Source organism: Acipenser ruthenus, chromosome 4 (genome assembly GCF_902713425.1).
Source record: "Acipenser ruthenus chromosome 4, fAciRut3.2 maternal haplotype, whole genome shotgun sequence".
Classification (NCBI taxonomy): Eukaryota; Metazoa; Chordata; class Actinopteri; order Acipenseriformes; family Acipenseridae; genus Acipenser; species Acipenser ruthenus.
In genome coordinates this window covers 91,047,410-91,062,358 of record NC_081192.1, presented here as the reverse complement: position 1 = coordinate 91,062,358, position 14,949 = coordinate 91,047,410, and the positions used below count along the sequence as shown (strand labels likewise).

At 39.6% G+C, this 14,949-nt stretch overlaps 2 protein-coding genes across 3 annotated transcripts in view; one reads left to right on the top strand and one right to left on the bottom strand.

Moving 5' to 3' along the window:
* Positions 1–8,076, bottom strand: part of LOC117400332 (late secretory pathway protein AVL9 homolog) — a 30,790-nt gene extending 22,714 nt beyond the window's left edge. Inside the window, exon 1 of the mRNA XM_034000147.3 lies at positions 7,944–8,076. Within this exon, the coding sequence (XP_033856038.1) occupies positions 7,944–8,027 (84 nt within the window). The 5' untranslated portion in view covers positions 8,028–8,076. The remainder of the gene's footprint in view (positions 1–7,943) is intronic.
* A 242-nt stretch (positions 8,077–8,318) lies between these two features.
* LOC117400333 (U6 snRNA-associated Sm-like protein LSm5) lies at positions 8,319–12,756 on the top strand. Of its 2 annotated transcripts, none has more exons than XM_059023084.1 (5): positions 8,319–8,451; positions 9,230–9,325; positions 10,012–10,039; positions 10,371–10,443; positions 12,473–12,756. In XM_059023084.1, the coding sequence occupies exons 2-5, from the start codon at positions 9,271–9,273 to the stop codon at positions 12,503–12,505; spliced, it is 189 nt and encodes a 62-aa protein (XP_058879067.1). In that variant the 5' UTR covers positions 8,319–8,451; positions 9,230–9,270; the 3' UTR covers positions 12,506–12,756. The 2 variants fall into 2 exon arrangements, with proteins under 2 accessions (XP_058879067.1, XP_033856039.1); XM_034000148.2 differs by lacking the exon at positions 8,319–8,451 and adding an exon at positions 8,542–8,748.
* Positions 12,757–14,949: the final 2,193 nt, after the last annotated feature.

Sequence of the window (14,949 nt, the reverse complement as noted above, 5' to 3'; positions counted from 1 at the left end):
CCTTTGAGGTTACACGCCGGGTTGGGACGGTGGATTATGAGATCTGCCAGCCGGAGCGACGGAGAGAGAAACACATTTATCATGTAAACCTCTTGAAGCCCTGGCTGCAACCGGAGGCATTGGTAGTGGCGCAGGCAGATGACGTCACCGACCTGGGACCTGATCTTTCTGTGGTGGCGAAAACAGGGTCGGTACAGATTGCAGAAAATCTGACACCAACACAGAAATGTCAGACTCGGGCGCTGGTGACGGAATTTCCTGATGTGTTTTCTCCCGTCCCGGGGCAGACTCGAGTAGCCCATCATCACATTGAAGTTGAGCCGGGGGCGCCAGTTCGCCAGAGGCCATACCGCATACCTGAGCGTAAAAGACAGGTAATAAAAACGGAGATTGATGAAATGCTGAGACTGGGGGTGATAGAGGAGTCCCAAAGTGACTGGAACAGTCCAATTGTTTTAGTGGATAAGCCGGACGGGTCAACTCGATTTTGCATTGACTTTAGGCGAGTTAATGAGAGATCGAGGTTTGACGCTTATCCCATGCCTCGGGTAGATGAGTTGCTGGAGCGTCTAGGCACGGCTCATTTTATGACGACACTGGATTTAACGAAGGGGTACTGGCAGATACCCCTGACCCCGGAATCCCGAGAGAGGACGGCGTTTTCGACTCCCTTCGGGTTATACCAATTTAGGACCATGCCCTTTGGGTTGCACGGAGCACCAGCCACTTTCCAGCGGATGATGGATCGCATTTTGCGGCCCCATCAGCAGTACGCCGCTGCTTACATAGATGACGTGGTTATCCACAGTGAGGATTGGCCGAGTCATCTGTGTAAGGTAGCGGCGGTATTGCAATCCTTGCGGGAGGCTGGGCTCACTGCTAACCCAAAGAAATGTGCCATTGGGAAGAGTGAGTCGGAGTATTTGGGGTATCGAGTAGGGAGCGGCCAGATCAGACCGCTGATTGCTAAGGTGAAGGCCTTGGCTGACTGGCCGGTCCCTACGACCAAAACCCAGGTGCGCTCTTTCTTGGGACTAGCGGGCTATTATAGGAAGTTCATCCCGAGCTTCGCCACGCTCGCTGCTCCCTTGACAGACCTCACCCGGAAGGCTGCCCCAAATACGGTTCAGTGGACGGAGCCGTGCCAGAGGGCCTTTCTCGCTTTGAAGCGAAGGCTGTGTAGCAAGCCAGTGCTGTGCAGTCCTGATTTCAGCAAGAGGTTCACCCTGCAGACGGATGCGTCAGAGACAGGTCTCGGGGCAGTGTTGTCTCAGGAGGCGCGGGGAAGCGAGCACCCGGTCCTGTATATCAGCAGGAAGCTCCTTCCCCGTGAAAAGAACTATAGTACCATCGAGAAGGAGTGTCTCGCCGTAAAATGGGCAGTCGAGTCACTCCGGTACTACCTCCTGGGGCGACACTTCACCCTGATTACAGATCATGCCCCCTTAGCATGGCTTCACCGGATGAAAAATAATAATGCCAGGATCACGCGGTGGTACTTGGCCCTGCAGCCCTATGCCTTCCGGGTTGTCCACCGAGCAGGAAAACTCCATCTAAATGCTGATTTTTTCTCTCGGGAAGGCATGGGGGTGTAGGATTTCGAATGGACCGGTGGTGCCATTCTGAGGGGGAGGATGTGTAACAGGGAGAGATCTGGACTGGCCGTCTGACGCAGGCACGATGCTGCAGGGAGGGGGCGGCAGTCTCGTGGGGTCGGCCTGTCAGTCATGGCGGTGACACGGAGAGGTGGGGAGGAGGGGGTGTGCGCTTTCCCCCTCTCTGAGTGGCTGGTAGGCGGGCTCTAATGGGATTGTGTGCCCTATAAAAATAATACTCTGCTGTTTCCTCAGGTCTGCCCTTTTAAAGAAACAAACAAAAGACGTACTGGGAAGTACGGGAGCCGGGACCGAGAGAGAACCGGGACCAAAAAGAAAAACGAGGAAAACAACGAGAAAGAAAGATCCTAACTGTAGTGGGGAACCCGTGGGCAGACCCCGTGTGTACTAGTGTGAGGGTAGGCTGAGGAGACGGCCAGAGTAGGACGGAGACCCGGGCCGTGCGGCTAGCGACGGCTGGGGTAACGCTGCCGAAGTGCAGCCCCTTTTCTTTTGTAGTTTTGTTACTGTGTTTTATTTTCCTGTTTTTTTTTCCCACCTTTGGTTTTGGAATTATTGTTTGAGCACTTGTAAGTGCGCCCGCACTTGAACCGTACCGGACTGGTATATCCCGTGGTTCTGTGTTACCATAGTTGGTACGCAGACCACGGTGAACAGCGCCCTCTGCGGGCTAAAAATAAAAAGTACACCCAGCACAATAAAACTGGGCACCTGTGCGGTGCTTCAAGTACACCTGCTGTTTCTTGTGTCAGTGAATCACCCACCCCCTCCCACAGCATCTTAAACTTTTAGCTGTAAATATTTTACTAGCAGCTAATCAAAATCAAGAGAAACCACAATATAAAACAGAATTATGTGTTCTTATCAGAATTTCATGCATTTAAGAAAATAAATGCCTCCAGACACTGTGATAAATGTTTAATCTCGTCTACAGTGAAGTAACCATTCCTATATCTAAATGTATTGGCTGCTCCCTGACTGACTGTGACACTACATGTTGTGTTTGCTGCTTCAGTTTACAGTGATGCGTGAAGCCTCATCAGGATTCATTGGGATTGTGAGTTAAAGATGCACAGGTAACACAATATGTACCATTTCACATTGCCATAGTGACACCAAAACACTGGTTCCATCACCACGGCTAAAGCACACCAGCAGAAATCATCTGTAATCAAATTCCACATATCTGTTTGTCTTTGATTCTGTCATCATTGGTGTACTACAGTACCTATAGCACTGCCAGCACTTACCCACGTTCACGGGGCAGTTTGACTGCAGTTTGTTTCACAGCACACACTGAGTTCCATGAGTAGCTGTCACTTGATTTGAGCAGTTCTAATGATGCCTCAACACATGAAAACTCCACAGGAGTACTTCTGGGCCAATTAGAAGGAACAGAATAAAAAGATTTTTGTCCTTCTACAAAAAGCCTAAAGAATTCTAAAAATGAACATGAAAAAAATAAAACACTGAAAAACTAAAGCCCTATATAATGTAATCTAATTACAGTAAGTGACCACTCTGAAGAAAATGTATACTTGTACTAGGAGGCTGTGTGGTCCAGTGGTTAAAGAAATAGGCTTGTAACCAGGAGGTCCCCGGTTCAAATCCCACCTCAGCCACTGACTCATTGTGTGACCCTGAGCAAGTCATTTAACCTCCTTGTGCTTTGTATATAGTGCCATGTTAAACAGGATATTAATCATGAGAAAGAAAATACTTAAATTTACTTTTAAACTGTGAACACTGGATTACTGCAGACACCACAGCAAAAGGTTTTTGCAAACACAAAAAATGACATCTGTGGACAGCTCTACTACAGTATGTGGTGATTTTTGCAAGGTGGTTGCTTTCCAAGTTCTGTTTACTTTGCTACCTTATTTGCCTGCACAGCAATCCAGTTCACAGCAAAGGCCTTCTTACTTCCTCTGACTGACAGCACAGTGTGGCTTTGCCACTTCACACTTGCTGGGCCAAAAGGTCTAAGACTCCATTCACACTTGTGATTTAAGGCAGCCCAGGGGCCTTTTCTCATATATGAACGCTCCAAAAAAGAAAAGGCAGCCCAGGGCCGGCCTAGATTTAGGCCACCGTTTCGATGTGGCCTAGGCCCTTCAATCCAGGACCAGGGCCGGCCTTTTACATATATATTGTGGAATAACAAGGAAAAACGTGGATTTTCTATGATGTCAGAGATTTTTTTGTTTTACGTTTGGGGAGGGGCAAAAAACATGCAAGGCTTTTTTGTTTGTTTTTATAATAACCAAATCAACACACGTAACATATATACACATTCACACAGGCAACTTTGCTTTAGATTTACGTAAACATACCTGTCGAATAAAACTGCTTCCAGTATAGTTTTTTTTTTTTGCTATTTACAAGTTTGATTGCAATTGTAACGCATCAAAAGGTGAACCCAATATCCACAAAAGCAAGAGACACTGAAAACTAGTTAAGATGGGACAAGTAGTCCCTTGCAAGTCCAGGCTGCGGCCAGCACTAAATTGTGTGTGTGGGGTGATTTTGAACTACCAACTCCTGCCTCTGAACAAAACAACAGGCTCCCAAATGTAAACATTCTGATAAAAATGCACATGTTTGTTCTTGATTTTGAAAAATTAAATGTTGCTGATGCGTCAGTTATTGTCGATAAATACATAATTGATTAAGAAATGAGATTGCCGATTGCACAACTAGCAGCTATTGACTGCTCAAGCATATCCACTCAGTCACACAGGATAAACAACTCTAAATGAATCAGAAATGTTCCCTGTTTTTGACTACCTGCTAAGGACAATACAGTAAGCATTAGCACTGCTTGTTTATTCTCCAAATAGCACTACTAGCGGAAAACACCAATAAAACAGCTTCACAGTGCTGCACTACAGGCTGTATTGAATTCCCAGACAGGGGTTGAATACAATTATTATTATTTGATTTATATGCAGTATTTCAATCTTTGTCTTTATTTAGTTCAATCTACAGTGAAAGGTTTTCTCAGATTAAATGCTGTAATGACAGACAGCTCTGAGACAAACAAATTTACACAATTGAGAAGCCTGATTGAAACTCAAAGATGGAAGACTAAACAATTTCTCAAAACAATTACTTAAGGTGGTTGTTTGGACTGTTTTCTCTGGTTCTTAACTATTATTAAAACATACTTGGCAGTTTAGTCAAAAGAAAAGGGTTATCCTGAAGACCATGAATAGTTATCCTACAGTAATTTAACAAAACAACTACAATACTATGGGGAAATTCTTCAATTTTAATAAATATAAAGCTCCTGCTAACCAAGACCAACATTTGTAAAGCAACTAACTATTGTTTAAACATGAAACAGGACTCAATTTTCAAAAGATCTCTGTGAAGTACCACCATTGTGTAGTGAGACACCTGCGGTACTGTGCAGGGGCTAGCTAGCTTGCTGCCCACTTGAAAACAATCTTACAGCTCACCTGCCAGTCTGCCTCGCACCTGTTCTGTCATGTGACCCTTCAGGCTGTTTTCTTAATCACACTGGCGAATGAACTTAATGGCTGGCTGGGTGGGAAGCAAACACATGGGGTGCGGAGAAGACACAAACGATAGCCTCCACAGAAACCTGACACCCTAATATACAGTAGGAGGTCTTTATCAGTGAGTTTGGACAATCACATAGGACAGGCAGTGCCTTAGTGGGTCCTCCATTCCCACAGGAAGTTAAATTAATTATGAAATAAATCCCTCGTCTGTGTCACAGTCCACACACAGTTTGCTCTTTCAAAATGACTTAATTATTTATTATTTCTTAACCTTCAATGAAAACAGATAATTGAATACCGTCCCTCAGGCTAAGGGCTATATATTCATCAGTATTTTTCTAAAAAGAAAAGAAAGCCTTGATAAAGCTTCAAATGAATACATCAGGTAGTTAATTTTGCCCATGAGAAAATAACTTTACTTAAAACAATAATGTAACTGTTGCTAAATGCTACTTTTAATATTTACATCTTTTTACTTTAAATATTGGGTCAAGTTTTGCACTTGGTTCAGATCAGATACATTATTTTATATATTTAACAAGGCCTAACAGCGCATAGAATGACAGGGAGGATAATGTAAGCAAAAAGATAATATTTACCTTACGATTTCAGGTACGCGCCTTTAAAGTGAAATGACACTGGCAGCAAAAGAAGGACTGTGACCTTCTTGTCGGTTTTTTACACATAAATAGGTAAACAACACAAGCAAATTCCTATACTGCTTGGTTGGACTGAATGAGTACACAACAAGCATCAATATGAAATCTGAACATTAACTTTTAATAAAGAACAACGACAGGTTTTTAACGAAAACAATATTGTAACCTACTTCACTAAAGTGAAAACAGGCTTCTGTTATTTTGAAATACCACTGCTTTAGATTATTATTAGTGCTTAATAACAGTAACAACATTTGATTTAGGGTTGGTGTTGAACTTAAACCCATTCATGGGCCTGCTGGAACATTAACCTGCTAACTTCCCTTATTTTCTATTTTTCTTTTTTAAATAACGGTCTGCTTCTCTCTAGACTTTTTTCAATGAATAAAGGCAAAACCATAACACAACATAGAAGAAGAATAGTGTGCATACACTGAGCAAAATAAGTGAAGGGGCACAATATATAGTTTACCCCCCTTGTAATCAAAGGGGGGGGGGGGACTAAATGATGCCCTAAATGTTGTTAGAGTTTTACATATAGAGAACCGCTTATTCAATTTTGATAAAACTAAGTTAGTAGATTATTTATTGGGAGTGTGAGAATTGAATACAAGGAGGTTTCTGCCATTTTTTCAACAAGATATGAACCCCTCATCAAGTCACATAAAGTATTCTCTCATTCAGCTAAAGTCGTATTGTCCTTGTCAAGCAATGCCTTGTTTGAAATTGCTCAAAATCTATTTCATGTGTGGACATTCAGTAACTTTTGGCAATGAAGTTTTGGTCTGCTGATACAATAGCACATAATTCCAATCTTTCTGCATTTTTTAACCATGCCTCTGAACTAATATTAAACCACTCCCTATTGCAACCTGAAACAGTTTGCCAAGCTAAACTAAAACATAATTTAAGGAAATTTGCAATTGTCAGCTAAGCAGTGAAATAATGTAGCACCTGTTTGCAGAGTTACCATTGCGAAATATCCGTCACACATTAACTGACTAGTTAAAATATTTCACAAAATCACCTGCCAGAAAGTTTCTGGAATGCCACAATCCCTGGTACTGGCAAAGGAGAGTACATTAGGATTGCTTCTGTTCCATTTTCATATTCAAAATAAGCCTCAGGTTTGATTAAATGTGTATAAACCTCTGTGTGGCCCTAAAACTACAGTTCCAACTATTTTCCCCTAAACCAGTGGCACTGAACTCATTGTGGCTTTATATCTAATGCAGCCCAGGACCTTGTTCCAAACAGGTCTTTTAAAACTATCTCATTTAACCTAGGTGTTCAATAATTAAGAACTGCTTGGACTGGAAAGGGCTGAAAAAAGCCACATTTGACTTCCACTGCCCTACCACACCTATTTACTTGTTCAATACTTTAGCAACACATTTAGTATGGCAAAGTCCTGCAACCATGGTCCTAGTACCCGTATATTAAAATGCAAATAATAGGTATTATATCTATTTGAATTATTAGATCAGCACACTAGTGGCTTGTGTTTCACTTCACTTTTGGTGGACTGTTAAGGCACATTGTTCAGATGACCAACTACTGTGTTACAACCACTGGTTAATGCTTCTATACTACCACCATCCAAACTAAACTTTACTAAAAGCCCCCAGTTTCGTGTACAGCTTGGTTTGTATGCCAAGGGAGACGGGAAGTGTGTTTGACAGAATTTGAAGTGCAATGAGTCATCACTATATATTCTGTCATTTAAATAAACATTGCTTTATTTTTTGTTTTTGGTCAATGAATACTGTATTATACAGTGTCAATGTAATTCTGGTTTGTTTGACATTTAGAGTCACCAATATGACCATGAACGACGATGCTGCGCAGCCTATCCTCTGACCACCCTTCAGCACAGCATGATGATGTATTTTGTATTTGTTGACTGACTGACTGACTTAAGTCCTCGTAATTTGTGTTCTTAATGGTTTAAAAGTGTCAATGTTTTTGCAACATTGCTGCTATCCTACAGGCATTTCAGAGGAGGTGCAATCTGTATTTTTTTTTTTTTTTCGATCAGAAACATCTTCACTAATTCTGATCCCAGGAGGATCCACCAGTTTAGTTGTGTTGTTTGTTTACATAATATAATAATAATATAATCTACCTTCGCCATGTCTTACCTGACAGCCCTTCTTGTGATGAAACCCGACCACCACAATGTGTAATACGGGACCCCTGGATTCCTCTTCTCCATGAGACTCCATGGTCCCCGGTGTCGCAGTGTTTTTTTTGTAAGAGCTGCAGATCGATTGAAACAAAACCCCGCTGGAAGCTCTACTCTTCTTGCTGTGCTGATGGCTGCCTACGTTTAGTCACAAGCACCAAAGCTTCGCTTCCGTTTCAGCTCCCCAATCGCATTTGAGTGACGTCGACATTAGATCTATTTTGAACAGCGCCGTCGTTTGGTTATAAAAGATAAAGACCCGAAATCAACTTTACTACCGACCGCAATGTCTAATATTAGTAACCTACTGTATCTGTTCTGCTGAGTAACTGGAAATTTCAGCATAACTGGATAACTAAACCCTCATTCTATTTTATTATTACTAGCTGGATATCCAAACAAAGAAAGGCCAGGCTGGAAATAAAACAACCTTGCACAACCTGTTCCAAGATCTCATTAAACAGGTATGTGTTGAAGTGTACTTGTGTTAAAATGAGCATGAACCATACAGAGTAAGTTACTTTCCATAAGTATATAGGCAAAACAGAATGGATATGGCATAAAAGACATTTTACATTTCACTGAAATTTTCAGTAGGCTATACAAAAAAAAGTGATTATTCTACAATGTATTATTGCTGTCTGCCCTATGGAGTGGAGGGGGGGTTGTCGCAATGCTTCATCGATTGATTGAGGTAGTCTGATTCTCTACGAACATGGCGGCGACTCCTGCTACAAACCCTTCCCAGTTGCTCCCGCTCGGTAAGTAACAGAAACAGTATATATATATATATATATATATATATATATAGTAAAATGTAGGCATTTAGAATAAACCATTTCTTCCCATCTAGTTTTGTTTGTTGAGATTTTTTTACAACCAACACGACTGTGTTTGTGGGTTCGTGTTGGATGGTGTAGATCATGTGCATTTTATTTAACTTTAAAGTCTTCCGAATATGGCCCGTCTGTAATACCTTCCTTTTCGTTGTTTGAAGCACAGTGCAACGTAAGAGGGTGCGTTCACGGAGAGCATTCTAAGCAGATTATGTGCAGAATCTGACTAATTTAGCCAATGATAACAAACCGTGAAACGAGACACGGGACCAGATCAAACAGTGTTAAATTGCAGGGACCACGTTTTAAATTAAATACGATATCTCTTAAAATAAAAGGCTTGAACAACACTGCATTGCATAAACTGTATTACCTAATTACTAAATATCCTTTTCCTTCTGCACAGAGCTTGTGGACAAATGTATTGGATCTCGAATTCACATCGTTATGAAGAATGACAAGGAGATTGTTGGGACCCTGCTTGGATTTGACGACTTTGTCAGTATCCTTAAATTTAAAAAAAAAAAATTAAAGTAATTAACTACATCCCCAAAGACTTCAATTCACATGTGGAGGTCACAATGCTAGTCGTGTTGATGCACGAGGGTACAGTGCTTTAGTTAGCCCATGGATTAATCGATCAAGAACATTTGTTGTAGACTTTCTGTATATATCTATGAAGTGATGTATGATGATGCACAATCTTGTGTACGCAATACAAAACCAAAATAATATGTCAGCAAGTGTATTTTAATGCTGTATTATTCCATCAAGGCAATCTGATGGATTAATGTGGTGGATTTGCATAATTACATTTTAGCTGTCTTTTGTCTGTTATATAATATATACAGTGTACCTTTCAAACTTGTCATCTTGTCTATTTAAAGAGCGTTTAAGTAAAGAGATACTAGAATATTTGTGAATTATGTAGTAGAATGCTAAATTGAGTTTCTACTGTGATTAAACAATTGTGTGTTAAGATCTACTCTGTCTGACTAAATCTAAATTGGCTTTTAGACCAGTAAACTTATCTATATATCTAATTACATTTTTATTTATTTTTTTTTCAATATAGGGCACTTAACTACTTAAATGGTTTTCCTGGGGTTCTATTTCTGTAAAGTTACTTAGTGCTGGTGTGTTGTACATTGCATTCCACTTGAGACTTTCCTTCACAGTAAACTTCAGATATGGTGCTGGAAGATGTCACAGAATTGTAAGTTTCTAAATGTGATATTAATATCAATGCAAACTGGAATTCATTGATACACCATGTTTTGTTTTGTGAGCTATTTAAAGTTAGCCTGTATCATGTGTGTTCTACTTTCTTAATGTTGCATATTTATATTCAGGTTGTATTTAGATTGTTTCAAGACCTGTTCAACCACAAGATTTTTCTTTACCATAAGATGCATTGTAAAAAGTTAGTCCAAGCTGATGATTTTTCTTTAAATGAATAACTGAGATTATGAACATGCTAATTTTATGTTCCTTATGTACTAGGACTTTGTGAGTGATTTATGACAATGCCAATCTTTGTTTCTTAGTGAGATCACACCAGAGGGAAGGAGGATAACCAAGCTGGATCAGATCTTATTAAACGGAAATAACATCACAATGGTACGTATCTTTTGAACTAACATTAAATGGATGTTGGAAAGCACTGTTAGCTACTATTTGTTTTATATATATTCAGCAGTTCACCTCTTGTACCTCAGTACATCTGCAACTCAGTAAAGACACAGGTCGGCCATTATAACAGACTTAAAATGTACACATCATGTACAAGAAAGGTGATTTAGAAAAATGAAAATGTATTGCTAGTGGAATGCTTTCTTGCACGCAAGCAGGTTGCAGTGTGAGGAAACATAACAACATATGAAGTACCTTGGGTTAGAAGGTTAAGCTACATCTTAGCAGTGGCGTGCCGTCAGGACCATTAAGGTATTCTCTGCTGACCAGACAGTGCCAAGTAAACCGTCAGTCAAATGACATTACGTTGTCTCACTCACTTGCGTACAGTGTGCTTGCTTATACTATGAAACATACTATTCTAATTATTATTTGTTCATTTGTCTGACGCCTTTATCCAAGATGACTAACAGGGTTTACTAGAGGTTACCGGTTTCCTGAAGGTGATGTGATCAGCCAATAAGAGATCTGCATTTCCCCCGCATAAGTCTAAAACAACGACCAGACGCTGAAAAAAAAACAGTTGAGGGTATTCTCCGTTTCAGTTGAAGGTCTTGAGTGAGTTTAACAAATAGGCGAGTCGAAGAATGTCCTTTTTATTTTTAGACAGGCGACCAATCAGGAGTGAGCAGAGGCGGGCCATAAATCTCCCAGGGTATTCTCTGCGTCACTTGAAGGCCCTGCTTTAACAACCAATGGGAAAGTCAAAGCTCTGACAGCTGAGCAACCCCAAAGCGAGCAACCCCAAAACATGAATATTCCTTGGGTAGCACTGCAGTTAGGAGGATAGCTGGATTTCAAACGATATTGCTTATAAATGTACATTAATAAATACAAATACATTTACAACATCTAATTATTTCGAATTTTATTTGACACTAAAATAAAAAATAAATGTGAGAACTGAGACATCATAGTCGATTTGGTAACGAATCCTTTTTCAAGGATTCATCCTTTTTCAACTTTCTCTGGAAAATTGGAGATTGTTAAAGGGAGATATACACCACAGATCCCCGAGCTGACACAGGAAGGGAAAGGATATACTTGACACTTTCAGAATTCAAATTATGAAAGGTATCTGTGGCTTACAGGTAGCTGCCACTTAAAGGAGGTGGGTGGTGCGACGACTCTGCTACCCCAGTCCATTTTGTCACGGTACGCCACTGCATCTTAGCAGAAACCAACTAAGGGGGCTTGTAACAGTAAAATGAAAATAAACACAATGGAATGTTGCCTAAAAGAAGCATATTATAGTATAGGGGTACAAACCACATTCAACTTTTTTGTTTTAAATGACAAATGACATCATTTTTTAATGTTTGTTTACTTTTTCATCTGAATTGTGAATTTGTCAGGAACCTTGATTCATCAAAGAAAACTGGATTAGTTAAAAAAAATTGAGTCAGTTGCTTGTTTTTTTTTCTCTGAAAGATAATCACTTTGAAAATCAAAATATAATATTATCATTCCACTGACCAGGTTGAGGAAACTAAAGTCAAATGTGCAGTTTTAAAAGAAACACATGTTTTAGCAAACATATTTATTTTCAGACACCTAGTGTAGTACCAGGCGTATGTTTTAAAATGAAAATACATGTTTGCTAAAACATGTGTTTCTTTCAAAACATCACATTTGAGATTATGTATCTAAGGGAGTTCAAAATGGGTAAGGTTTATGAAAGTATGTTGTTGCCTAAAGTTACGTTACAGGGGTTTACAAGTTTAGGCTAGGGAGTCTCATCTTAATCTAATCAATCTAAAAAAGAAAGGTGGGACAATGCAGATACCTATTTTTAACATGCTCAGTGTCTACATGAGTTCACTACGTCAGCCATACTATCAAGGCATGAATACTTTTCTTTTTACATAATCAATGTATTGTATAATTTTGTTAAATACTTTGTTTTCTATATGTTTGGAAGTATTTATTTTGTTTTCTTTTTACATTCTTCTTTCAGCTTATACCTGGAGGCGAAGGTCCAGAAGTATGACCAGATTTGTAAATTATTCAACCAGGAAACTTCTTTCTATTTCTTATTTTACCTTGAGTTTACCTTCAGTGACTTGTTTTGTGCTGGTTTAAAAAAAATATATTTTTTGTAACAAAAGTACGTTTCTTTACTGGAAGCTTTAATTTTGTATGTGTCTTGCACACATTATGCACTGGTTGTAAACAGTGAATCACAGCTTACCGTAAAATGAATATTTTTGTTTTGTTATAAAAAGAAAAGCAAAAACTAAAGCCCATGTGTTTTTTTTTTTTATTTCAACCTAATTAAAGCTTATTAGGAAAGGTGTATACTGTATACACTGCAGAAGCTGGTCCAGTACACAATTCTAATTACTATATTTATTTTGTTTTGGTCCATATAGATTCTACAACATTAACTCCTCTGGCACAATGTATCCGTGACATTTCTTTTATGTGACCTCTCGGGTTTTTGTCTGTAAGCAGTTGTATTCTTTTAAAGTTTTTATTATGGGTATAATATTTTGCAGCTACATTTGTCACTCAACACCTCTCTATACATCAAAATCTGGCTTTAGTGTGATAATAAAAGGGTTAAGTAATAATAACATTAATGTATATACTGGCCTGATAAAGTTTATATTTTAATATCAACAGTTCTGGCATGTATCAATTTTCTTAAATGTGTTTTGGAATATGTTTTTGGAAATACCGTACAGTCCTCATTTCTAGGTGTACAATTTGAGATTTCTTGTAATGCTCACTCGATACAGTCAATAGCCACTAGAGGGCATGTTTGTAGGCATAATATATATATATGTTTAAAGAACAGGGATGTTAATCCCTTAATTTCTAATAAAAACAATACTTGGTACAATAAGTACATCTTTGTACTGATCAGGTTGATACAGCTTGCATACTGTTAGTATTCAGTGTTTTAGGTTGTGCTGTGTATTGATTGACAGCTTTAACATGTCACAGTCAAATCCATCCATTGTCATCCCCCATCTGTCAACAGATGCATCTAACCTCAGGTACCGATCCCCACTTTTTATCTGGGACATTTGTCATCCTTTTAAATACTAAAATAAGTTCAATTCAAGAAGCATGTGCATGGATATTGTACATGATGAATTAATAATGTATAGAATGAGAAAAAAAAAAATTATGAAAAATACACTGTCCCAATTCAATTCCTAGCGTACTTAAGTTAAATTGGGGTTTTTGTTTCAATTCTAGCAGTCTAGTTCTTCTGAAATATTCTTAATGGTGAAGTTTTTTGTGCAGAAAAATAAGAAGTCAGCACAACACTATCTGGTCATAAGCTAGTTTGAGGTGTATAGCAGTCCACTTCATATAAACACCAGGCACAATATTTCAGTACAATTTGAGAGGCCTAGGGATGTAGTTAAGGTAAGAACTAAAGTTCACAGGTTCAGAGAGAAGCTTAATTACCTTCCTGCCCACAATGCATTGCCTGTTTATGTACAGTGGCTCTCAAAAGTATTCACCCCCCTTGGACTTTTCCACATTTTATTGTGTTACAACATGGAATCAAAATGGATTTAATTAGGAGTTTTTGCCACTGATCAACACAAAAAAGTACATAATGTCAAAGTGAAAAATAAAATCTACAAATTGTTCTAAATTAATTACAAATACAAAACAAAATAATTGATTGCATAAGTATTCACCCCCTTGAGTCAATATTTGGTAGAGGCACCTTTGGCAGCAATTACAGCCATGAGTCTATTTGGATAAGTCTCTACCAGCTTTGCACATCTGGACACTCCAATTTTTGCCCATTCTTCTTTGCAAAATTGCTCAAAGTCCGTCAAGTTGGATGGAGATCTTTGGTAAACAGCAATTTTCAACTCTTTCCACATATTCTCAATTGGATTGAGGTCCGGGCTTTGACTGGGCCGCTCCAGGACATTGACCTTGTTGTTTTTAAGCCACTCCAGTGTGGCTATGGCTGTATGTTTGGGGTCATTGTCCTGTTGGAAGATGAATCTTCTACCGTCCCAGGTCTCTTGTAGACTTCAGCAGGTTTTCCTCCAGGGTTTCTCTGTACTTTGCTGCATCCATTTTGCCCTCTATCTTCATGAGCTTTCCAGGCCCTGACGCAGAGAAGCATCCCCATAGCATGATGCTGCCACCACCATGCTTCACGATAGGGATGGTGTTCTCAGGATGATGTGCGGTGTTATGCGCCAAACATATCGCTTAGCGTTGAGGCCAAAAAGCTTTATTTTGGTCTCATCAGATCATAGAATCTTCTTCCACTTGGTCTCAGAGTCTCCCACATGCCGTCTGGCAAACTCTAGCCGAGATTTGATGTGAGTTTTTTTCAACAATAGCTTTCTTTTTGCCACTCTCCCATAAAGGCCAGTTTTGTGAAGCGCCCAGGCTATTGTTGCCGTATGCACAGTGTATCCCAGTTCAGCCGTGGAAGACTAACTCCTT

What these genes read in the sequence shown, in the direction of transcription:
- LOC117400333 (XM_034000148.2), top strand. Translation starts at nt 8,703, where the DNA reads ATGGCGGCGACTCCTGCTACAAACCCTTCCCAGTTGCTCCCGCTCG. An exon ending in TGGATTTGACGACTTTGTCA is followed by an intron (nt 9,326 to 10,011) that starts GTATCCTTAAAT and finishes AGTAAACTTCAG; the next exon opens with ATATGGTGCTGGAAGATGTC. An exon ending in ACGGAAATAACATCACAATG is followed by an intron (nt 10,444 to 12,472) that starts GTACGTATCTTT and finishes TTCTTCTTTCAG; the next exon opens with CTTATACCTGGAGGCGAAGG.